The sequence below is a fragment of the Spodoptera frugiperda genome, chromosome 7 (assembly GCF_023101765.2).
Source record: "Spodoptera frugiperda isolate SF20-4 chromosome 7, AGI-APGP_CSIRO_Sfru_2.0, whole genome shotgun sequence".
NCBI classification, from domain to species: Eukaryota; Metazoa; Arthropoda; class Insecta; order Lepidoptera; family Noctuidae; genus Spodoptera; species Spodoptera frugiperda.
The window spans coordinates 2,887,169-2,915,095 of NC_064218.1; the positions used below are offsets into that span (position 1 = coordinate 2,887,169).

The following is a 27,927-nucleotide window of genomic DNA, read 5'->3' on the forward strand; positions in this document are numbered from 1 at the left end:
AATGATAAAATAGGTTATACACGTCTTTAAAGATACAAGTTTGATTTATATGACTTAATGCCAAACCTTTTTTAATAATTTCAATGGTTCATGGTCGCATGTAAATGAGAGTACACAGATACAGATTTTAATTCAGGAATGAATCGTTAGGTCGCTTCCTTGGCAGCCGCACTTACGACTATTCGACAAACGAGGTAGTTTATGTAGGGTAGTAAAATTGATGGATTTGATAGTACCCAACAAACATTATGGCTGTAAATAGAGCTTACTTTAGAACCTAAAGTGTAGATATTTATATAAACATATAGTATATATAGTAGATAGATATATATTCATACATAGATATAAAACATCTAATTAATTATCAGTTTATCATAGTGACTTATTCTAAGCGATTAATTTTGCGTTTAAATAAACCGGCTGTCTATATATAGGTATAAATTATATTGAGGCCAGGAAGTAAGATGACTTAAAAGGCCTTTTATAATTATACATTTTAAGATTATATCATATTTTTCATCAATGTACACTATAGATACGATGTTTTTAGAAAAAATGAATGATTTGATAATGTGAAGACAGTTACAGTCGAGAAAGAGGTCTTGAAATCAATTCCTTGGATTGAATAAATATTTGGGTGGATACAAAAAGCAAAAATAGTGAGTTATTTATATCTAGAGCGGGGCCCCCTACACAGGTATATCGTTTACTTAAAAGGAGGTCTCTATGTTATTATTTTAACTGTAAAAGTTGTACAAGTTTCTGCAATAAACCTTTTTTTTATCTATATCTGGGGGCACGCTATAGCCCCCACCAAGTCGATCACGGCACTTTTCTCGAACATTTTTTTTGCGGAATAACATGCGTGTTTTTTTGCATATTAAGCCTCAAAACAGGGTTCATTTAAATAGCTACAACTAGTTATTTAAGCGTTGTAAGTTCCTTCCTAATTTGTTTCAAGGACAACTACTATCAATAAGTATTCGTTACTTAGGAATACCTACATCCTTATTTAAATTTAATTGGTTACGCACTTGTATTTACGATTTAAGTACTTAATACTATATTTACTTAAAACCTTTAGATATTGTATTATTTTAATTCGTAAGTACTAGAAATATCTTGTAATATTTGGTATTTGTTTAAACAAGCAATCTATATACTAATTTATAAAGCTGTAGAGTTTGTTTGTTTGTTTGAATGCGTTAATTTTCGGAACTACTGGTCTGAATTTTCTGTTGGATAGTCCATTTATTGAAGAAGGCTATAAAACTGTACGTTAAGATCAATCTGAGGAGTAGCTAATTATAAAATAAAAGTGCATAGTTGCATTTCATCAATATTTCGATCCTCCTCTTTATATTTATGTAGCTTGATAGGTTGGGAGGGAGTGCTCTACGCTTACCGGGTACCATTCAATATTATATGTATTACAAATAACCAAATTCTTGGATATAAACTATAAAATTAGTCGTTAAAGCAGTAGACCTTCACTCGTTAACCCGAAGAAGCACTCGTCTCGAATAAAATATGCAAATTATAATATTATTCAAAGTAAAACCTCGTTGCGTTGAAAAGGAATTTTCTAGAATAAAATAAACTTTTGCAAAAAATGTCACCATTGACCCACTTTTGTTGTTACAATCCTGTTTTTACGAGGAAGACTGCGTTTTTGCAATAAAATAAAGAATTAGTACCTATTTATTGTATCATCCTCAATTTTCATGGAAAGTGAGTTTTCTGTTGCTTTAGGTAGTATATAAAAATATTTTGCAAGGTTCCATGGGATACTTTTAATTATTTCTTGTGTTTAAAAAAGTATTGTATTCGATATATTCTAGATTCCAACCCTCAATCACAGTACCTATGTGTTTGTAAGGATTTGAAAAAATTGGAATTGTAAAAGTCAATTGTTGTTCGTCTTGCTAAAATTCAAGAACGGCTTTGGAAGTACATTATTTGGAAATCAGGGAAGGAAGAAAATAATGTTTGAGGTGGTACGAAGTTTGCTGGGTCAGCTGGTTTTCAAATAAAAATAAATCATTTTCAATATGCATTTGGATCGGGTTCATCTCATGGTCTTATAATATCTTTATTACGCCTATTATAACTATACAACTACATATAATACTTATTCAAAAATATTAAGACCTTTTTTAATGAATTGCTTTATAATATATTTCAATCAAAACTCTTTTAAATTATTCAATGGATACAAAAAGCTGTTTGCCAATCAATGTTGTTTTCTAAATATCAATTTAATATTTCATATTATTTAATAATTATTCAATTTGTACAATTTAATATAATTGAAATATAATGAAGAAGATATATTATAATTGATTCAATGAATTACGGATTTGCATGTTTTTTGATACTCTGTTTCATTGATTTGATTATTTAAATCACCCGGTTCTTCCCCGATATCGTAAAAAAGTCTTTATGTATTTATGATGTGCGTTCAGTAAATTTTACAATACATACTGTAATGGGATTTTGTTTTCATGCATCTAAGAAATATGTCTGCGACGAAGAAAAATTTCTCTGGATAAACAAACCGAACCTTAACCTTTCTTTTATAAACTTTCAGATCTTTGCAGTAAATCAGTATTTATCTACCCATCTTAAAGTCTACTTTAAGATACACATGATTGCTTTATGTACAGTTCTGAGTACATTATGATGTGATAGATCACCTAAAAACAAGTCTAATCCATAATGTACTCAGAACTGTACATAAAACAATAAATAACAAAACATATCCTAACAATATAACAAGCTTAGGAATTCTATTTAAATCTTTACCTTTCACAGAACGAGTACTACAATGTCAACTTGACTAGAACATACTTTGGCCTTGGCTCTTTATTTTTTTTCCTGTGCTCACGAATCACGATCAGGTTGTCACATTGTCTATGACAACATCCTATTAATAAAATAAATGCTAAAGTTTGTGAGTATGGATGTTTGTTACTCTTTCACGCAAAAACTGCTGAAGGGATCCGGATGAAATTTGGAATAGGGATAGATTATGGTCTGGAATAATACTTAGGCTACTTTTAACCCAAGAGAATGTTGGCAAAGCCGCTGGCAGAAGCTAATAAATAAATAAATAAATAAATACACTAGCAGAAGGTGTGGTCTATTTTATCAGTAATAGCACGGAATCTGGAACTGTGCGAAGTGGAGTGTGCAATAGAATACAAGTCCCATGACTTTGCCAAAAGTGGTGAAAAGTGGGTGTAGTATACACATGCATGCATCTCTACTAATCCCTTTGAAGATTTAAATGTGACGTTATGTTTTGTGACGTATTTCGAGAATTCTTATGAAGTATGTACCAATTATGTAACTTTGCTTGCATCTTTATATAGTTTTTATACTTATGCCATAGGTATGTCGGTAACGTTATATCATTAGAGAAGTTACTGAGTCATTTGCAGCGCAATTATACTGAATGAATATTCAATAAATACTGTAATAAACCGTGTGTAGTTAGGTCTCAATATTAACCTAACTTTATTATTAATTATTTAACATGGTTAACTTATTGATATTTATTGATGAATAAGAGAAATAAATAATATTATAATAAATGATCGACAACCCTCGTGTAGCTTTTTTACAGTTTAAATTATTAAAAACAAATTAACTAATAAATTACTCACAAAAAATCATACGCAACATTTTTTTTACGTGTTCTGCTGTTTGGGGAGACTAAATCCGCAAAATGGCTGCCAGTCCTTAGGTACGAAGAGCTGAAGACCGAGCTCAGTGCTGTGTACTCTGTGTTCTGTACTCTACATTTATAAAAAAACCGAGACCTAAGTCTAGCTATATTTACACATACAGCCAGCAAGCTTTAATGCTCTAACTGTGATCGGATTTTTAAAACTAAGTAAGGTCTGACTAGTCACGTCAGGGCTCATGACAGGCAATTGCTTATGTAAGGTCGCCGTTACCAAAATCGGTAAAGAGAACTATATTATATTATAGAAAAAAATATTTATTTAATATGGTACATCTACAATAAATACCTATACAGTACGGTATACATATATTTCTTTTTTTTTAATATTTTACTGATACAATTCTTAAGTATAATAATATGTATATCTTTTATAGATGTACACAACATTCTTTGCATGTAAATTTAAACATAAAAAAGTAGGATAGAACAAAAAAAGGTATTAATTAGTTACCAAGATTTACGAAAATTAATGGACACAAATATATTAAATGTATAAATATTGTAGAAAAGGTAAGTGTCTCATACATTTTTATTACATTACAGTACCTGACAAAGTGAAAATTCTTCACTCGTTCCAGTTTACCATTCAGTTTTCTTATTTTGGACCTAATTCCTTGTGCAGAAGGGGTCAAAGTACTGATGATTCACTTAACGATATCGACTCATTAAACTGTCAAAATGTCAAACACGCAATTAGGGTTGACCAATGAGAAGTCAGTAATTAAAGTGACGTTTTTAATTTAGTATTTTTTTTTGTTCAGTGGTAAACTAGTTTATGTGTTGTAGATTATATTTATTTTAGTAGATGGTATAATATATGGTTGGTAGGATGGTTTAATAATGTTTTAGTACCGGTTTGTTTCTTGATAAATATCTTTGTAAAAAAACATGTAGTTTGTTCATGAATGTTCTTTTTCTCTTGTAAATGTATTTTTTTTAAGAGGCGAAATAAGAAATGTCCGCCTTGGGCGATGCGGGAGGGAATGTCAGACTCTTATTGACTAAAAACCACCTTGTTCTTACTCCTGCTTTTCGAGCCGGAACCCCGGTTAACCTGCTAGGTAGTCCGCAGCTCCGGATCTTGTAAATGACTAGATTGTTCCGTAATAATATTTTTAAAAATATACCCAAAATTTTTAATTATGATATCATTTATAACAGACAATTTTGAATTCTACATTTCCTTACACCTACTTGGTTTTCTACATTAAGAGTCAACTACAAATTCTACATAATTAAGTTTAATATTTAGTAAGAAAAAGGAACCTACTATTTGCATTTTGCATCTTGCAAGCTAGCTAAGACGTTTACCTTGTGTGTTTACGTCGACAAAAGAAATAAACCAAGTAGAAAATACCAGCGACAAAAATAGGCACTTAGTCAAAAAAACTTAAACAAACAAATGCTTACTTAACAGGTAAGCAGTTACTTAACACTTTCTCTGTCTACGAAGCGTACTACAGTTGAACAATCTACTCTACAAATCATACGGTTCAATGAACTAGGAAAATATACTTAAATACCAATAAAATAAGGTAAATATTTACACGTATCCATAAACGTTAAAAATACCGTATTTTTATACCTGTTATAATGATAAATGTTTTGAATTTTTCGTGTTGCTTGATATACTTTAAATGAGTAGCAAAAACTTACACAGCTTCTATATTATAGGTAAAGGAAGAAGGAAGGATAAAGCTCTTACGCAAAAATATGTATCTATTATAAATGTAAAAGTTTGTTTGAATATTTGTCCGTCAATCACGCTGAAACTACTGAACGGGTTTTGATGAAATTTGGTATACAGACAGGGTATGAGGTGACTTGGGTGATAGGATACTTTTTATCCCACGAGAACGCTGGTTTTTGTATTAAAAATTAGAAATATATGTTCAAGTCATCACAGTGGCCTTTTCGAAAAATTGCTTTCTGCCTCTTTCCCAAGATATTAAAATTCGTCACATTATTATAATCCCTTCCTCCTTTGTAGGTACCACAATTTCTCCCGCCTAAGTGGGGAAAGTCTATTTTACATGATCATTCTAAAGGAGGTTTCTAGACTACAATCCGGGCAACAACCGTATGCATGACTTGCACAATTTCACACAATGCCTGGTGCCTTGCCAACAGGATTCACTTTCTTATTGTGTGTACTATGAGTTCACCTTGAGGAATTTACTCCAAAGGCACGTCTCGATCACTTTCGTTGTATAGCGGGCCGCTGTTTGTATTGAAAATGCCATTGGAGAGATTGCCTTATTGGTCTTCATTATAAAGCTATTAAGCACTAGGCTTTTTTTGAAGGGGGGAAAATCATTCAATGACTTTTCTAGCTTTGGGTGAGACGAGAGGGAGTATCAGACTCTTACTGTAGTTTCACGTCGGTTTTCTGTGAGGCCGTAGTATAACTCCGGTCTGTCGCATGTTGCATAGCTCTCCCACATTGAATACGAACCTGCTTCAAATAGCGATCGTATCGTAGTCACATGTAGATTATTTACCATTTATAGGCCTTTCAAAAATATTTTTGGATCTAAAGAAATTATTTAAGGAATAAATATCGAGTATGTTTATCTAAAAATACTAAAGTATTGTCCTAGAAAGAAATCAAATCAATCACTAAAGAGGCTTGTTATAATAATAATAATAATTTTATTTATTTATTTATTTATCCTAACATTACATTTATCATTACAGGCACACCTAATGCGATAAATGCAGTATAAACTTAAAAAATAAAATAAACCAAAACCAAATATCTCTATGAACATAAAATAACTTAACATTAACTTTATCCTAATACTTACTTACTAACATTTACAAATTATAGGAACTTTTTACCACAACCTCATATGTTACCCTAGTGAACTCGTTGAGTGTACATGAAAATAGGTCCATCCTATCGCTATTGCAATGTGCGCAACGCCCGCGTCAGTGGTGCCTTCTGCAAGAGGTTCGTGCGTGCGCACGGTACCACCAGCAGCCGCGGCCGCCTCCTACGCCTCACGTACTCGTCCGGAACACACAGCCGTAATTCCTCCAGTAGTGCTGGGTTGTGAATTTTGCCTCTCAATACCTTAAAGAGATAAGTAGCTAGAGCTACTTCACGTCTCACCTCTAGTTTGTAATATCCTACCATTCCCAGTACAAACAACGTTGGGTATAAAAGTGGATACCCCGGGTACACACCATATAATTTTAAGTAGACGAATCTAGTAAACTTATTTTGTATACGTTCTATCATAAGTTTGTACTTATTCTCGTGTGGACTCCAGACTCCAGCGTTGTACTCTAGGTGACTTTTAACTAAAGCCTCGTACAACGCCTTTACTGCCGCGATGTTAGTAAACTGATTCGCCTGCCGCAAAATGAACCCTAAATTCCGGTATGCCTTCTTGCAGACATCCATTATATGCTTCCTAAAGTGTAACTCCGATACAAAACGAATTCCCAGATCTTTAACTTCCGTAACACGTTGCAAAGGTTCGCCTTCCATGTTGTACTGGTGGTGGCGGGGACTGCTTGCACGGGTGTACGACAAAACCGAGCATTTAGCCACGTTAAAATATAATTTGAATTCGTGGCTCCACTCAATAACTCTGTCGATGTCTTGTTGCAAAGTAACGTGATCCGCGTTATCCCTTATTTCGCATATAAGTTTTAGGTCATCGGCGAAAAGAAGGCATATCGATCCATTTATTACGCTTGGTAAGTCATTTATCATTAAATTAAACAGTAAAGGACCCAAGTTACTGCCTTGGCTGACACCGGACCTCGTGTAATACGGTTCGGAGCAGTGCCCACCACAGTCTACGTATTGGCGTCTGTCTCTAAAGTACGTGGAAAAGAATTTAAGAGTGTGTAGCGTAAAACCTATTCCAGCAAGTTTCCGAAGGAGGACATCGTGATCAACTGTATCAAATGCCTTTTTAAAGTCTAGGTAGGCTACGTCCACCTTCGACCAGCATCAACGGCAGGTACTACTTGCGTCATTAAATGCAATAGGTTACCCGTTGTTCCCCGGCCGGGGCGAAAACCGTGCTGGGCGTCAGTCAAGTGGGCGTCTACCTGAGCATACAGATGGTTATGGATCACTGACTCGAAAACCTTAGCTGGAGCACATAGGACTGCCACTGGCCTATAGTCGCTGGCTTCTGTACCTCCCCCACCTTTCGGTACGGGTACGACCCGAGTAAGTTTCCACAGATCAGGAAACCTCCCAGCTGCAATAAAGATGTTAAATAAATGCAGTAAAGGTTCGACTAAAACCATGCGACAATCCCTAAGGATAAAAGGTGGTATACCATCCGGCCCCACTGATCGCTTAGGTGGTAAGCGAGCGAGCGCACGACTCACCGCCGCCCGCTCCAGCGTGCCGAGATGCGCCCACGCGCCACCAGATGACGGCAACGTGGTGCTACTCGCCGCTTCAGCACTCAGTGTAGGCGGTTCTGTGTTATATACAGTTTGAAAGTATCGGGCATACTCCTCCGCGTAGTTATGACCCTAGGTTAAGTTTACCGTTATTGTTATAGAAAAATAAACAAATGCCTTAAAAGGTCCTGTGGCCTTTTCTCTCATCAGTAAAACTTCTAAGGCTTCAACCTTAATCTACATAGTATAAAATTCAATTATTTTCGTTAGTCTTGCTAAAACTCGAGAACGGCAGAACTGATTTGGTGATTTTTGGTCTTGTGGAAGTCCAGGGAAGGTTACAAAGGTGAGAAAAAAAATGTTTGAGGAGGTACGAAGTTAGCCGGGTCAACTAGCGGTATAACAAATACTGTAATTCTTGCGTTGCGTTGGAAATAGGAAGACCTCACTCATGTACTAATATAGCCTTGAACTTCTGGAAAACACAAGTACAATGATGTAACAATAAATATTAGCTAACCCAATAGTAAAAACGAAAGTGACAACTAACAATAGCCATAAACACGTTTTACACAACCAACTCCTGTGTACCAACCCTAATCTAATAACACATTTTACATTGCGTCCGCGCCGCGATCAATGATCGGATCCAATGAGCGGGCGCCGTGACGCGCATGCGTAACGCGACTACTGTGACCTTACAAGTGTGTCACGCAACGGTTTCTTTATGATCAATGGAAATGTCAACAAAGGATATTTATGTAGTGGTTCGGTACATTCGTCCTCAGTGGAATTTGATACTAAATTCATGTTTGTTTTATGGTGTTAAGCCGGTAAACGAGCTGACGGATCACCTGATGGTAAGCAATCCAGAGGCTTTACAAGTGCGTTGCCAGGCGTTTGGGTTTAACAATTTAAGGGTTGTTGGGGAATCGGGGATTCGGAAGATTGGGAAGCGGGGTAATTGGGCGTCCGCTTGTTTTCTGATTTCAAAGTACATACACATAATTCTATTAAATTCAGTATGTATGATATTTTTTTGTATCTAGAAATAGGTTTCTAAATAGCAGCTCAACTGAAGTGTCACCTTAAAAATATAATAAAAATTTAGCCTTTTTTAATTTAATCTTTTAAACAAACCTGCTAATCAATTGACTCTATTTTTCTAAGTACAGACAGTATTGTTAACCGACTTACACAGTATCAACATATTATATTACCTAATATAGCCTTTTCCAAAATGAAAGCTCGCGTCGATCGCTTGCGAAAAACGGTGCTAAGTCGCATGTGACGATTTCACTTACGGAAACGCGGAGGTCGCACCTGTGTGTCACATCGTTGTCAAAATGGGTGCGTACGCGCATGGTATGCCATTGTTTGGGATTAGTGAACTAGAAAGTTGCAAATATCTTTTTTTTTTCGCAAATTTTGTCCTCAATTTTTTTTCTTAAGTTAGGTTTCTTCATACATATTTGTTTCTTAGTTTGACCTTTTTTTTTGATGACGGGGGAAACCTTCAAAAGGCGCCTAGCTTTTTGGGGATAAAAGACTAGGCAGTGTGGGATTTTTACCCCACTAAAACCATCCCAGTGGCCACCCTCAACACCTGTAAGGGGCACCGGGTCCAATGTCTTAGTTTGACCTAATAATACTTATCTCATGCAACTATTATATGCTTTTTATTTCTTTTTACCTTAAAATGTTCTAAATTTATGCATGAACAAGCTAAAATAAAAACTGTTGTCGACAGTACAGTTCAGGAAACAATAAATCAGCCATTTTAGTACCAGGATGTAATGGTAACTTCACCCACACGTTCAGTGCACCTTGACCGTTCTAGATAATATAATTATGTTTGTTTACAAAAAAGCCTCGTTTTAAACAGTTTTTGTCTGCTTAGATATTGGTGTTTAGGTAAATATCTAAGTTCTACCTAAGTTCAAATTTTTTATTGTGGGTTTTGTTCAAATTCTTTATAGCTTTCCTTAATGTTATATAGTTCTTACATAACATGATTAAGGACCTTGTCCGGCACGCAACTTAGGGGCTGATAAGTAATAATAAATATTATTTTTATTAACATACTAAATGTTGAAATTATGTACATTAGAAGTGATATAAATTAAACGGTGAAAAGTGGGAGTATATTGTTCAGTAGTAGTACATAGTAGTAGTAATGTATACCTCTGCCTGCCATTTCGGGGCTAAAAGGCGTGACAGTACATAATTTTCGTTTGATCATTTGGGTGATACTTCATTATAAACATTGAATCAAGGTCAGGATTTAAGTGTGGACAGATTTTTGTGACGCTTTATAATACAAATCTGTACAAGACAGGGTGAAATGAACATTACAATTATTGTACAATTCTCGGTACGTTGTAACGAGCAAATCAACGATCTGAACTTGTTGTATATTATAATTGAAACACACAGGAAGCATCTTAATCTTCAATTCAAATCTTCATAGTTTTGAAGACGAGCGAGTCAAGACTTTTTGTTGTAACTTTTTTATTAAAAACCTATGTAATGATATGTCTAGCTGCTGTTATACATGCACATACTCATTATAATGGTGCTTCTTTATATTTTAATGTTTTGATTTATTACGAATAGGTACTCATTAGTTAGGCTATAAAATTCGGCAGGTTTCAAAGAGTGATAACAAACAACTAACTAAATCGCTGGATTTTCCCTATCGTGTTTTTTTTTTTAAGATTTGGTAGCTGTGCTGTACATATTCTGTAACCTAAGGTAAATTTTGCTTTTTTAGTGATCATGAAAATGGTTTTTTTAATTAACTTCGGTACATTCTTGGAATGGATTACCTACGTAATGGAAGAAGAAATTTTTTAATGACATAATGTCTAGTTCGCTTGTAGGGCTGATGGCCGTTGGGCCAGGAAAGTGATTGAGTGAAGACCATGGACTGATAAATGAAGCAATGGGCAGACCTCCCGCTAGGTGGATAGACGACATCGCCAGAGTCGCAGGGATGAACTAGAGGATGCAGGTGGCTAGCTGTAGTTCAGCATGGAGGACTTTGACTTTGTCCAACAGTGGACGTCTTCCGGTTTTTGTCGATGATGAGGAATTTCTAGTTGGTTTTTCTTGCATGTATACAGCGGAATGGATAGGCAGAAGTGAGTCGTGAAATTTATAAGACATGAGTATTAGTATATTTCGTTTTTTTTTTAAATTGGCCCTCATTGATCTCATTAAACATTGGTCCTAATGGCCCTAAACAAGCAAAACTTTAATTTTAAAAACGATTACGCAACCTTCGTCCTTTTCTAGAATATCAAATGAAAAAATATTAAAACAATAAAATACGTCTAGTAGATTACAGCTATATAAAAAGATTATCATAATAGCTATAAATAAAGACAGCAAACAGACAAACAGATTAATTAAAATATCAACGGAAAATAACAAGCGACAATTATGTTCCTAATATAAAACAGTTTGGGCGGCAAAAAATCGAACGTAAAAACGAAGATATAAAATAATTTAAAACATAAAAAAAATTAAAACCTCTTTCAAGGTTGGTAATTGGGAATATCCCAGAATTAAGTGCTTAAGTATACTGCCTAATGTCTTGTCTATTATTGGCTTGGCTTATATCTTGTTCTTGACCTATTAAAGAGCTCTTATGTTGTTTTTTTATTATTTTAAATGTTGTATAATAAATTGATATTTACTGTTTACGTTCTATTTCGGTTAGATTATACTTTTTCAGGGTTACACGTGAATAACTTTGGGTTTAAAAATAAAAAGTTTTATCTAAGTAACTGGTTTAGTAACTGAATTAATTTCTATACGTATTTTCCTATTTAATTTACGTAAATCACAAATCTTTGTAGTAAAGATTTGTGATTCATATCTAGGTATCTTTATTGTTTAAGGGCTAAGGACACAGCTATTTTAACCTAACCTAACCTAATTTTGGACATTTTCGTTTTAAAACAAGATAACTTAATTAGGCATCTATTACACTAAGTAATTCTATATAGTATAATTTTCTTATCTAAATATTATTTCCCATCAAATCTTAAACATTACTTCTACTCTGGATTACGCACATGTGCTTCGTTTTACTAAAATTTTGTAGCGAGATATCTAATTGACTGACTGACAGACTAAAAGCATAAACGATTATGCTAACCATCATTACTCAATACATTTATTGAATCTGACAGCAAGTTTAACATCATTAGCATAGCACTTATAAAAACAAAAAATGCTCTTAACTTTTCTTACATTACGATTTACAAATAATGACAAAAAGGTCCTAAAAACAAAGAGAGTTTATGCAATTACTCGTATCATCTGTCAAATACTGGAACAAAACCATTTCACCTTTGCCATAAACAGAAAAAAATAAAATAATTGTTTTGAATTCGGAACATCCGAGGTACGCAAAAAATACCGGTTTTATGGTATGTTTTTTTTTTATGGCGATGATAATAATCTGTGTTCGAATGGGTAAATCTTAATAGTTGTGTGGATTTTTATATTTATTATTAGATTGTTTTAATTTTATAGTTAAGTACTGCTCATTGACGTAATAGAAGATTTAAAAATTCCAGTTTAAGATGTTATTTTTGAAGTAGTTTTATAAATACTCATCCTCAAAGTTTTTTTATTTCAATGTTTCTTTGGATTACGTTGGAACATATTAAACACTAGCTTTTGCCCGCGACTTCGTTCGCGTGGAATAGTGACTTCCGGCAAATTTTTGGTTTTACCACATAGTTCCCGATCTCGCGGGATCTCTTCAAAAATGAGATGTGGAAGATATTCCAGGGAACTCCAAAAATCAACATAATGAGCTCTGCGTTTGAATTTAATAGATGTATACTCACTTAGGGCATTGAAAAAATAGTTTAAAAACGGACTTAAACTAACTTAAAACTAAAGAAAGCTACGAATTACGAATTTATAACAATTAAAAAAGAAACTATATTACAACCTATCCTCTATGCTATAATAACCAAGCTTAAACTAAATAATTTAAAAGAAACGACTTAAATCTAATCTAATTAATTTATAAATTAGACTTACAATTTTATTAAAAAAACTAACTACAGTAACTACTAATAATCGATATCAAACTAAACCTACGTTAAATAGTTTAACCAAAAAACCAGGAAAACCCAACAAATAAACTTATTAATTGACAAATACAACGAAACCAATTTAGAATATACGAAACAGCAGGACCACTACAGACAAATAATCATACGACTGATAATACACTTTTTCTACGATAGTACCGAAGCGCTCGGCCGATACCCAACCAAATGAATGTAACGAAACCATAGCGCGATCTATTTCGATCCCAACGCCATCTATCGAGGATAAAGACAACTTGGATTATTTATTTATACTCCGTTCGGGCATTTTCTTTGTACTAAAAGTTTAATTATATTGATAATTTTTTTCATACCTTTTTACTATTTATTTACTTTTTTTCGATGAATTAAAACAATAACATGAACCGAAGTCGTGTAACGATCGACATAGAATTATCTATACTCCGTTAGAGCATTTTCTTTGTACTAAATGTTTTATTATATTGATATTATTTTTTTCATACCTTTTTACTATTTATTTACTTTTTTCGATAAATTAAAACAATAACATGAACCGAAGTCGTGTAACGATCGTATTTATAAATAATTTATTTCTTATTTTTATTTTTTGATTTTTGAAATAATAATATATCTATGTCCTTTCTAAGGTTCTAAACTATATCTGTACCAAATTTCAACCAAATCCGTCAAATAGTTGCGGAGATTAATGGTATAAGCATAGAATGTTCGACGTGATTCTTTAATTTGACATAACTTTTTTATTTATGAACCGATTGACATGAAACAAACACTAAATGTAAATTTAAGCATCCCACAATATATTCGTGAAAACCGCATCCAACTCGGATCAGCCGTTTCTGAGATTTAGACAAACAGACAAACAGACAAAAAAAAGTTAATTACATTTTTGGGTTCGACATCGACATAACAATAACCCCTGCTATTTTTTTTATTTTTATTTTCAATGTACAGACAGCACTTTTCTACGATTTTATTATATGTATATATATATATAGATTAGTTTCATTCGAAACTTGTATAATATTATGTTATACCTGTTTTTATTTTAGGAGGGAAAATCTTACATTATCTTCTCCCGCTTTTGGGCGGGACGAGAAGTTGTGTCAGACTCTTACTGACTATAAACCACCCCGTTCCTACTCCTGCTTTTATGCTATACGTAAGTCCTTAATTACCAATGCACATTAGTAATAAAAAAACTAAATAAACTGATGTTTATTAGAATCTGTTTAAACTCTAAACAAATAAACTGAACATTTCTTCACATTTTAACAATAGTAGAGATGACGGTTTGTGGTTATGAAGGTCAAGCACATGTTTGTAACAGATATTCATAACATAACAGTACCGGATTTGTTTATGCAAATTATGATACGTTATAATACGCGTTATAATATTATAACTGGTATCCATGATACGTTATACGCGTTATAATATTATAACTAGCATTCCTTTATGGATGCTTTAGATAGTTTTGTTTACACCTCCCTTTATGGTATCTACGTTCTAAATTCAAGTGCTAGCTATTTTAGATGGGCTTATTTAGGTAAGCGTCCTCAGACCCGTATCGTACGCATCCCACGCAACGAATTTTAGTTTGTCTAGTATAGAAACTTATACAACTGCGTCCACTGATCCGCATCGTACGGACCGCATCATAAACAATGCCTACATGCGATGCGTACTGATGACGTCATACGGAATGCGTACGATGTGTGCGATGCGTACGATGCGGGCATGTGGACGCTTACCTTTAAAGGCTTTGGATCATTTTTACATAAAAAAATAAATATTTTATTTTATTTTTTATCAGCTGTGATGTCACTACCTTTAGACTACTTATTTTGGTATCCAGCTGTAGTATAAATGAAAATAAATAAAATAGCCTATTTTCATACACTGGTTGTATTTTTTTTTTTGGTCAGTGATTATGTTACAATCGATTATTGAGAATTTTGGAAAAACTTTTTAATTCTAGATATCTTTTGCACACAAATGTGTACATTAAATTGTGTCTGAGATGAAATAGTCTAATTAAAGTAAACAATTGTCCAATTCAAATATGATACGGAGTCACGAATTCACGATTGTTGCTAAAACATAATTTTATGTAAGTCAACAATAGAATTGGTATTTCTTCTTGTGTTGTAATTCATTAGTATAAATGTTCTTAAAGTCGCAAGGGAACGTAATTTTGGCCCCAGGCTAATCACTTGGAATGCGTGCCTAATTTAGCTAATTAAGTAGATAAAAATCAATCACTTATACGTATTATATATTATACATATAACATTATTACGGGGATAAAAAAGCGTGACGATTTTTCAATAAAATAATATCAATCACATTTAGACAATAATTTTTAGATCAAATAGTATTGTATTTCATTAGACACACATACTTAGTACTAGTTTGGCTAATATCAACAAGAAAAATAAAGACACAGAACAAAAATTTAAGTTAACCTAAAGAAATTCTCATTTAAAATGTCAATGACCTTTAAAGAAAAGCTTCAACTATTGTACGATTGTTTATTTTTTTTAATAATTTCTCTCGTCAAGGAAATGTTTAGTAGGCTCTTGTGACCGCCTCTAACGGCGACATTCTTTTGTCTATGAACAATTGCTTAAGTTTTTATCATAAAATGCATTAACGGAAAACTGCTATTGTCAAAGACAATTGAAGCGCCATCTATAGTGAGTTTTTAAACGTATGTAAACGAGGTTTAACGATTTCCTTTTTCAAAGTTTTTGTTTTATTACCGTTAGTCTCAAGATCATTTATTCCTAATTAACAAATTTTGTTTTAATTACTAAGAAACTTGGTAAAGTAACTCAGGAATCTAAAAACAGTCTCCTTTCCTTTACCTAACAATAAATGTAATAGCAACCCAGAGCCATTAAGTAAATACTAGTTAACCAAAGAATACACAACGTAAATTCTAGAATGTGATTCCCACTTCAGACATCAGTGATTAATAGCCGTGCAGCTATGGCTGTTTATAGTGTGTCCAGTAAATTACCATGCACACACCATCAGATCGTAATAGGAAGTCTATCATTAACTTATCAAGCGATCTAAGAACGATTATAGGTACTTTGAGTACTAACTGTATGAGTAAACCACATTCCTTTGTCAAATATAACAGAGAATAAATTCTTCACCTCATTTGCGAAATTTTGTTACTGGCCGAATAGAATTTGTTAAAAAGAAATGTTTCGTAATCCAAATATTCAACATTTTTCAAAAAGTAAACCACATTCCTTTGTCAAATAAAACAGAGAATAAATTCTCCACCTCTTTTAGCGAAATTTTGTCACTGGTCAAATAGAATTTGTTAAAAAAATGTTTCGTAATCGAAATTTGAATTCAAAATTTTCTATTTACATTTTTTATTTTCTTGCCAATCGTGTTTAATATTGAGGTTCAATCGTTTCGAAAACGTGTCTAATACGAGTATAATTTTGAATTACATTAAAAAGTAATATAAATTCCTTTTTCGAAACCAACGCGCCTTTACCAAAAACGTGACAGATCTTTATTTGAAGCTAACTTTAAAACATAAATGCGTACTTATAAACTCAATTAATTTGAGTTCTATAGCCATTAGGTCTTAATTGATCTCACTTCTATAGCTAGGTCTCAACGTGAACTTGTCTTAGCCATATAGAAAGTACCTAAGGCAGTAATATAATACATAATAGTGAAGGGAAGGCAGTAATAATAGGGTCTCGGCCGTATACTAGGTACCAACCTCTTTGGTACAGCGCTGTGGGACCATTGAGAAAATTGCACGACGATTTACTGTGAAGAACTTGCAATGTTGCGACGTTGTAGTGATTCTGTAATGTCGTGTGTATTGATCTATTTCGGTGGGAATTTTCTATTTTAAGTTTTTTACAATTCATGTTTAGTAACTGTTCTTTGATCTAGTATAGTTAGAAGAGAAAAGAAGATTTGGTTAGTTTTAAGATATTTGTTTTTCAGAGTATTTCACTCTGAAAAACAAATATATAATCAATATCGGGAAAGGTGCAAATTGTCCTATAACAAAATTAATTAGTATAATAAAAGTTTACGTTCAACGATTTCAATGAACATTTATTTTTTAACGTGTATAATTGAAGTACATAGTCATAATATAATTTTATATAAAGGTAATGATTTATTAAATTATTTTTTCGTCAAAATTTTTATAACATCATCAACAGCTTATACCTAAGTAGCCACTGCTGACTAAACCGTTTGTATAAAAATCTTTTTAATTATTGTAGATATCCTTTCACATATAATTAAGCGGGACAAGAATAACAAGGTAGCTATAATTTATGCGTAATTAAAGAACTATGAATATAACCTACTTAGGTACTAAACGTATGCGTTTTGTGTCTATTACACACGTGCAATGTATGCAGGTGTCGATACGATATTTATTTATTCATTTATTGTTATAAAAACATCGAAATTGCCAACTATTTATAATACAAAGTCGATACATAAGTCGTCATTACTTAAGTGGCCATATTATGTATTGTATATTTTATGGTGTAAACCGATAAACCAGCAGACGGATCACCTGATGGTAAGAAATCGCCGCCGCCCATGGACACAAACGGGGGCGTTACAAGTGCGTTGCCGACCGTTTGGGGATTAGGAATTTAAGGGTTGTTGTAGAATCGGGGATTAGGAAGGGGCTAATTGGACCTCCGGTAACCTCGCTCAAACAACGAAACACACGTTACACGTCGGTTTTCTGTGAGGCCGTATTATCACGCCTGTCAAGCTGGCTCATTCGTGCCGAAGCATGGCTCTTCCACACTTAAGTAATTTAAAATATTATATTAAAAGAAATCATTACTAATTATACTAAGCTATAATAAAATAACCGATGTGTAGGTATCATATCAATGGTTAGTTGTTCCTATAAGCATTCCATTCGGAAAACTCCTAGCAGGTGCCAAGTTAGTAATTAAATATTCTCTGAATTCTTGTCATTTTTCTACACGAATGTATAACCAAAAAGCATCACACGAATATAGATTGAAGTTTTATTAAAATTAGGCATTGTAATAATGGAACCTTCATTATATGAATACTGAGTATACATATAAAATACCTACATATGTAATAAATAATGTAAGTACTTATGTAACATCGTTCCTGTAATTTTCCCAGAATTTAAAAATCACAGAATAGTATGCATTCAAACTGTATTCCATTTTACGATTACATACAAAAAACGTTTGCGTCTTTGTTATTTATTAGCTTAATAGTGCAGTCCAGTAAATACCTAATTAATAGACCTGCCTAAAAAATGACATATCCAATGTCCTTTTTTTAAATTGTCCAATGGCTTCTCCCGCTTTGGGCGAGGCGAGAAGGAGTGTCAGACTCTTACGGACTAAAAACCACTCCGTTTCTACTCCTGCTTTTCGAGCCGGAGCCCCGGTAAACCCGCTAGGTAGTCCGCAGCTCCGGATCAGGCAGCAGCTCTACTAGGCCCCATCTAAGTATGTCCTAAATCTGCGACTAGCCATTGCGTGATGTGAATATTTGGTAACTACTCTTGCTAAACGTTCAGTGGTGGTGGCGCTTAGAATTATGGCAAACGTATTCTAAATATTTACGCAGTCTAAATATTTATGAATTCTTTTAGCTCAATAAATTAACATTTATAATAATACTTCCTTTTTTATCTCCAATAAAAACATAAGAATTCACATAAATAACAAATTAGACAAATTCTAACATATTACGACGCAGTTCAACGATTTTACTATTTTTTTTTTGAGTTCGCATAACAGTAAAACCAGTTGACATTTTTTGGCACGTGCAATCTTATGGCGCAGCACAGAATAAAATAAACTTTCACTGTATATCTGGTATAAAAGTGACAGTGCATCGAAGAGAGAATATCTTACATAATTATTATTAATCAGCAAAAAAGAGGTATTGAATGAACGAAAGATGACCAAATTCCAGTTACGTAACCGATCTCAACTTTCTTCTTTTTTTGAAGACGATTATATTTTAATAAGAAAAACGGATCTCTTATAAAATTACTTATTATAAACTTATTAACCGACTTCTTTTATTTATTTATTTTTTTTAAACATAATAAATGGCGTCCTGCTAACTTATTGACAATCATGACATTTTAAGAGAGAGCATGACGAAAAAATGAGTGTCTTCTCAACGAATAATATAGTTACAATCTCTGAATCATTATTCATCATATTCTGGTTTTATGGTATAGGAGTAACTTCACTCCTTTACCAAAATACAAATCATCATTGATACTCATGGACCACACATTTTATAAAAACCGGATAACAGATGCTTTCTAATAAAAAACCTTTGATGCTGCAATTTCAGAGGATGCTCTTAGTTCATTCAGGCTATTGATGATCATGAAGAGCTTCTTTAATAACACAGCTCTTAATGACTAAAAACTACTCCGTTCCTACTCCAACTTTTCGAGCCGGATCCACGATAAACCCGCTAGGCAGTCCGCAGCTCCTTAATAGCACAGCTAGGTCACACTTTTAAATGAGTTAAGTAGGTGTATCATACTTCTGGAGCTGCGGACTACCTAGCGAGTTTACCGGGGCTCGATAAGCAGGTGTAGGAATGGGGTGGTTTTTAGTCAGTAAGAGTCTGATACTCCCTTTCGCCTTTTCCAGGGCGGGAGAAGTCAATGGATGATTTTGCCCCCGCAAAAAAAGAAAAAGTACATCATACTTATTAAGTTCTATAGAAAACCACACACATAGTAATACCTACTTACACATGTCATGTAGTTAAGATCTCGGTGCTATACCAGAGAGCATGATGGAAAGTAGATTACACTTGAAGATCACCTTCCCACGCGTGTTGGCAAGCCAATAGAAATGGCTCGAGACTTGAGAATACGTCGCGTTAAACTAGTGCAGTACCCCGATCCGCTCCACTTCTTACGAGTTTAAGTATTTAGGTACTTGAATTATGTATTCGTATAGCAATATCGATTGTTTGTATTTTCATGTACTAATGGCATATGATTGTAAACAGTTTATTGAGTATTTAACAGTTGTTGTAGATAAATGGGGGATGTGGAATACCGAAATTATGGATTTTTGCTTTTTGAGAGGAGGCATCCATTGACTTCTTTCGCCTTCGGTGTAGCGAGATGGAGTGTTAGCCTATTACTGACTAAAAAGCACCCCGTTTCTACTCCTGTTTCTGCTTTTCTAGCCGGGGTTCCGGTAACTCGCTAGGTAGACCGCAGCACCGGGTCGGTATCAGCCCTACTGAGCCCCTTATGTGGTGGTCTTTTATTGAGGGATTTAAGGGGCGGATAATCACCTATTGAAAAGTAGTAGACGAATCAGCGGATGGTAAGTTATAGATATACAATTTATATTAATTTAAATTGCAATTAACTTAATGTTACCTATACCTTTATTATAGATTAGAAGAAAACCTTTACAAACACATCAATATGATAAAAAGTAGATACGACACTTAATTATTACTTAGTCATGACGTAAAATATTAGTTTCGTTTTATTTTTAACCGACTCCATTAATTATATCATCTATAACACATTAAACAACTATATTTAATTAAAATTAATGTGAGAGAAGATTAACTACATAGTTAGTTTAAGTTCAAGGTAGGGACATATAGGTACACAAGTACTTATATAAAAAAATATATAATATAGTAACACCATATATAAAGAACACAGCCATAAATATAAAAAAATATGGCCGCTTTAATCGAAAGCGTTCTAGGGACAATGACCGTATTTAGCCATATTTAATAAGGTTTATACTAAAATACTGCTAATTATTAAATAAACTAACAGATTTTATGTATTGTAATATTTTTTGTAATAACTATCAAGAGACATACTAAATTAACCAAAAATGGACGTCGCGCAGCTTACGTGCGCAGATGTCGTCGCGTCTGCGCACTCTGCTTATGATGAAGAGTCCCTCTGTGACTCGAAACTAGTAGAGCTTTTCTCAATTAATGTACGTGAGATTTTTAGTTAATAGTAATAATGGCTTATTATTGTGTTGTGTTGATTCACAGTTTAATACTATAAAACAAGTTATTTAATTATAATCTTATGATATAATCCGAGGTCAAAATGTATGACAATGATATTTCGTGAATAATTTATGGAATTATTTAATTTTTTTATCATCTGAACTATATAGTAATTTAACTGTTAAACTAACGTTAGACATTTATGAATGACTTAATATTATAATAATTTTATTATTTTTTCTCATCATTGTGATGTAAATTACAGTTTCGAAAACTTCAAAGGAATTCGATGTTTCATAATAATATTAATTAATAGTTATACATATATTCTATACTACTTTATAGTTTTAGACTAAATATTTATGTATAATAAATATGACAAAATATAGGTAATAGATCCGCAAAATTTGCATCAAATAAAATAATTTCTCTTTTGGTTTTCTTTACTTTTGGGATGAGATTGATGAGAAATAACAGGGACTCCGTGCAACGGGAAAGTCAGGGAATAGAATCTTAACAAAGTTGGTATGAATTGATCAACAGTCAGTTTATATTTTTTTTAAAGAGTAACGATGGATTTTCTTTCTCTTTCTTCTCCGTTGGAACGAGCATGTCGCTTCAGTGACAGACAGAGTGACAAACAATTCAATATGACGTTTCGAAAGTTTAAGGATTACTTCAAACAAATATTTTGATTTTGAATATTGTAGGAAATATAATTATCATTAATAACACCAGTACGTAAATTAGATCATACCTAAATAACATACACTGGGTGCATAAAAAACAAAACCTTGTTCTTTTCGTCTAAAATCAAAACATTTCGCTCACTCACCACTAAAATTGCTAAATTCACCTTGTAGATGTTAATTAAAAGAATAAAAATCTAACTTAGCTACGTACAAATTTAGTTTGATTGACCTTTCTTGTTAAATTGCATAATATACTCGCAGCGAAACAACTTGCAACAAATGCATTGAATATTTAAAAGTTGACAGAAACACTTATGTTTATGTGGTTCATTAATCCTAATTAACTTTTAATATTGCAGTTGTAAATCTTGTAATAGGTTGTGTGATTTATAACAACAATGTTGAAACTTGTTAATTAATTATGTGAATAAATGTATACAATAATTGATTAGATAGTATACAAATTATTATATTTACACGTCTAATTAGGTAATGATACAGTGGACTTTATATTTATTGCAATGTGCTAATAAATAATTTGATTTGATTTGATTTGTAGTCGATAAGAAAGATCACAGAAAACTACAGTCGAGTGTAAATAAGTAGTAACTTTATTCCAACTATATTATTGCTATGTTAAAAATGGCAAAGAAAACTCACGTTTCAGCGCTTTTCCTTCAGGCGTGCACCGAACAGCATTAATCAAACAATCCACATAATTCCTAACGAGTCTCTTGTTCGTGAAAATTGCATCGACGTCCAAATAATCATATCTCTGATCGTATTTAGGCATGTTTACCATGTCATTGACGTCTTGTCCCACCACTAAATGCACTAAAGCACAAAGGAGCAACACTGCACGCATTTTGAATTAATTCCTTTTAATGTTAAACTAAGAACTCATTCACATAATATTATAAAATGTCGGAGGAAAATGGCGCGGTTTTGCTTGGCGAGGGCGTGCGCGCGCACCGGCCGGGCGTGTTGTTGTGGTCCGCGCGTGCGTGTAGCCGCTGTTATAAGGTAAAGCTGCGCACACGATCATCTAGACGCTTTCTTGTGAACTTCTGAAACAAACAGGTTCTGTTCAAGGGTAGGATCCAGATGCTTTTGACGAGAATTAACTCCATTGTCTTAAGTTTTGAAATGTACAGTTCTATTGCCTGAATTATCGTTGTTTTTCCTTCAGCCATTAAAAAATGTATGTTTATTGATGGTAGTTCGTTTAAGTACCTCTAGGTTTTCTTACATATTGCCAAACTATGAATATATCTGTTTTTCTAATTTTAAAAACATTCTCCTGTAACTCATCCATATGATCTCGTCAACATTCATCTACCAACATTAATAGGGTTCTTCACCCTTTAAACTATCACCTTAATATTGCGGGCTCTGAAGTCTGTACCCGAATTGCCACATACGTATGTGCATATATTTACGTTATTTTATCAAAAAGGTCCTCATAGTGCACCAACTCCATATAAATGTGTCAATATTATGATGAAGGGTGATTTTTATTGTTATGGACATTTCTCAATGTTTTGAATGATAAATACTGTGAATTTAATTATAGGTAGAAAGGGGGAATTGGGGTTCTGGTAACCTCACTCACTCAACGCAAGCGTTGTTTCACGTCGGGTTTCTGTGAGGCCGTGGTATCACTCCGGTCGAGCCGGCCCATTCGTGCCGAAGCATGGCTCTTCCACACTTAATGTTTCATGTTTATTCATTAATATGTTTATGTTTGTAGTACTCAGTAGCACGGGATCAACCAGAAGGTCAAAATGATAAAAATGTACAGATGAACTTCATTAACGTAATTAAATTCGACGAAATCCTGAATCATGGCGATATTTCAATTTCAATTATTTAAAGAACTAAGAACTTGAGGTCAACAAATAAAGATTTCATCTTATTCTCGGTAAAACTTCACTAAATATTATGATACTGGCGGAAATGACATTTACAAAAAAAAAAAAAAACAATAAAAAAGAAAATCACATCTCTTTGATTGTTTTATTGGAAATCTGTGTCACTGTCCCCTTTTGAAGAACGGATGATTTCGAGAAATGTTTTGTTTCTGTACTTAAATACAACACTCTCACTCATTAAATGTACCGTTGATGGTAATGTGTTATTTCCTTTATCTTGTGTTTACAAGAATTGCGAATTATCTTGACCAACGCAGTATAATAACAGTGATTCATAGAATACAATGCTACTACCAATTATTATGAAGTTTGACATGAGAGTTACAATTTGTAGGTCGCACGTTACTTATTTCCGCGGCTTTGCTCGCGTGGGTTATGGAATTTGTGAGTAATAAGAGTAGCCTAAGTTACTTCTTAGTACATCAGCTACCTGGCAATAAAAGTCCCGTCAAAATAGGTCCAGCCGTTTCAGAGAATAGCCGGAACACACAAACAGACAGATATACAGAGAAAAGTTGTAAAAAATGACATTTTGGTGTACGTATCGTATGCATATTCATAATGCATGTAGTAAAAAAATGGTTATTTAAATGTTACAAACAGACACTCCAATTTTATTTATTAGTCTAGACTAGATAGGTGATTCAGTGTTACCTAGGTACATAAATAAAATGAACACGTTACCAACTTTCATTCTTTGCGTCGCGCAGCAAATGCTGTGGATCTTTTCATTTCTTTGTACCTAAACAATGGCAGTGAGCTCTTACCGGGGCTCTGGTTCGAAAAGCAGAAGTAGGAACGGGGTGGTTTTTAGTCAGTAAGAGTCTGAAACTCCCTTCTGCCTCGTCCAAGGCGGGAGAAGTCATTGGATGATTCTCAAAAAAAAAACCTAAGTAATTTCTTACAATATCAGAAATGTAATTTTGTGTTACTACAACAGGCAATATCCTAAGTACATAATAATTTAGAAACTTAGCAAAAACTAAATAAACCTAGAGCATTCATCCATTTCATTTGTAGTTTTGCAACATTAATGTGTAGAGCTAGCACATCAAAACTGATTACTTCTATAAAACCTATGCTGATGATGTATCTCTAAATAGGAGTTGCGTGTGCGCCGCATGAAAACATTTACTAGGAAGAGCTATTGTGCGCGGCCAGCGGTACGGAACCCACAATACGTATTACCATAAATTAGGACTGAAATTGTTTCGACAGGTTTACACATCACAAAGATTGGCCCAGATACTCGTAGATATGGTTGTGAAAAATGGCAACAGGGCAATCACCCCCTATTACACAATGGGATCCGTAACATAACTGGTGAAAACCTCTGCTTTTCTCATCCGGCACAGAATAGTACTTTTTTGAGAGGGAGATATCATGAAATTTGGTATACAGACTTGGGTACGCAGGCGAATGGGAGTGTCAGAAACTACTTAAAATATATGATAGAAAATACCACCCCGTTCCAACTCCATGCCTTTCGAGCCTCCGGAATCATATTGTGGACTACAGTATGACGTTTGGGTTTTATCAAAATTGTTTTCCTGCTATTTTTTGTATTTGCTTATGTCTCTAACCTAAACTAAGCTGTAATAAAACGGGGTGGTTTTTAGTCAGTAAGTAGTCTGACACTCCCCTCGCCTCGCCCAAGGCGGGAGAAGTCATTAATGATAAAAAGTTTTTAGTGGTTAACTCGTCCCACATCTTTTTTTGTATGGATTTTTAAACTTAATCAATGTTTGGTACAGTTAGCAACACAAGATTAAAAAATTTTTTTATGTTTTTTTCTTTACTTTCGTTTTGTATAGATTATTTCATATTAAAAAATTGTCCTCTATTTTTTTAGTGTCGCTTATGTAATCTACTACCTAAATTTTTTTAGCAATCGCACAAATTTATGTGTTAACCAAAATTACTAAGAATAGTATGTGTGGCTTAAACTATGGTCACTTATGAAGTAAATGATAACATAGATGGCGGAATGAAGTTCCTAGCTGACAAAGTAATAGAACTTTATTATTTCCACAGTAACCCTTTTGCTACTACTGTACCTTATCTCAATGGAGTGAACATGGGACGAGTTGACCCCTAAAAATATTATTTTATTTTATTTTCCCCAACTCGTCCCAAATGGGCCGTAGGTTGTGGTCCGAGTTGAACTTACTCGTATTTTTACCCGACTGCGCCAGATAGGAGGGTTATGTTTTTCGAGTGTATTATGTATGTATGTATGAATGTATGTTGTATGTACTGTATGTTGTTTATGTATGTATGTATGTATAATTGTTTGGCAAATCTACAGCCTAAACGGCTTGATAATTTTGACTTGAGAGGTGTCGTTAGATAACGTATTTACTGTGAGAGTGAACTGGGTGTATTAATAAAAAAACAGAATGGCGGATTTTTGGGCCAAATTCGAAAACTCTCTAGCCTAAAATGATGGATTTTAACTTGAGAGGTATCGTTAATTTATTTATGAGAGTGACACTGAATATATATAATAAAAACAAAATGGCGTATGTTTGGCGCCAAATTCGAATATTTCTCACTCTTAGCCTGGATGGATTTCGCAACGATTCGTATTGACTGGAGAGCGACACTAGGATACATCAAAATACTTAATAAAACTAAAAAAACCCCGTAAAAAAAGGTAATTTCTTCGAAACTAAAAAACCCGACTGCGTTTCTTTATAATATCTGGTATCAACCCTCCTGAAAGCCCCATCTATTATCTTTAAAGCAGTCGGGATTCTAAATATGGGTACATGCCTGGCTTTTAGAATGGGTCCCGACTGCTTAAATTTTACGATGACCTGCCACCATTCATTATTGGTTTTTTCATTTTAATATTCCAATTTTATAAATTTACTAACTAGGTTCTAGGACTAGGTTCGTAGCACTTTATCCTTATCCTGCCATCTGGAACTATGAAAAATAAGTTCACTACAAAAAAAAATAGGTTCCGAAGTAGAATTCGCTGACATTTTATCCTTCTCGACAATATGGCGCCAAAAATTTAGCACTTGCTCGTGAATTAAGAATTCCGTTCTTTAGAAAGTCGGTTATATGCGACTGGACGGGTTGTTTACCAAAATATTTATGACCAACTCGTTTTGCAAATCCAAAGAAGCAATAATTGTACCATAATTTAAAACTTTATTTGATAGATTTGATTAATGATAACGATCTTTTAATATGGGTGTCATGTGTATGTGAAATTGTATGTTTGTAAACGCACCCACGATACAGGAGAAAATCCTAGTGTGGAGCAAAGTTAAAAAAAATATTTGACTTAATAATGATTTTCTAGAAATTATCTAAAATTCTTGTTTATGCAATATTTTAACTTTTTTTATAATGAGGACTAAGGGATGCCATTTGTTGACGGATGAACATTCATCCGTGAAATGGCGCTTGCAAAGTCTGTCGGAAACTCTGACATACATAACATGGAAAATATCCCGTCTTAAGTTCATTGTTAGTGTTAGTGACCATGTCGGTTTAAAAAATATTATCCAACATTTTTTTAAGTCTGGAAAAATCTTTCAAGAGGGAGTGTCAGACTCTTACTTATTAAAAACCACACCGTTCCTACTCCTGCTCTTCGAGCCGGAGCCCCGGCAACCCGTTAAGTCTTCCGCGGCTCTGAATCAGGTATCAAACCTCTTGAGCCCCATAACAGATGTCGCTTACTAGACACTTAAAAGAACACGATTCCTGGGATTTTCCTCAAAGATGATACCTACATCAATAATATTATGTTTCCAAATAGATTGCTTTTAATTTATTTCAATGAAACCTGCCATTCTATATTAGATCTTATTATGATCTATTCCAATCACTAAATGGACAAACTACGTTGTGTATTTAGTACCTATATCTACCTACATGTTTAATATGGACAAAATAATGCGCTAATTCTAGGTACCTACCTAATGCCAAACTGAATTTACGACCAATATTTTATGATACACCCAAAGACATGAACATAAAAATATAAATGAATACGAATTTAAATT

The 27,927-nt window shown here is 33.6% G+C and overlaps 1 protein-coding gene across 1 annotated transcript in view; it reads right to left on the bottom strand.

Moving 5' to 3' along the window:
• The window catches only part of LOC118266058 (uncharacterized), a 41,430-nt gene extending 18,444 nt beyond the window's left edge, over positions 1-22,986 (bottom strand). The window contains exon 1 of the mRNA XM_035579408.2: positions 22,632-22,986. Within this exon, the coding sequence (XP_035435301.2) occupies positions 22,632-22,836 (205 nt within the window). The 5' untranslated portion in view covers positions 22,837-22,986. The remainder of the gene's footprint in view (positions 1-22,631) is intronic.
• Positions 22,987-27,927: the final 4,941 nt, after the last annotated feature.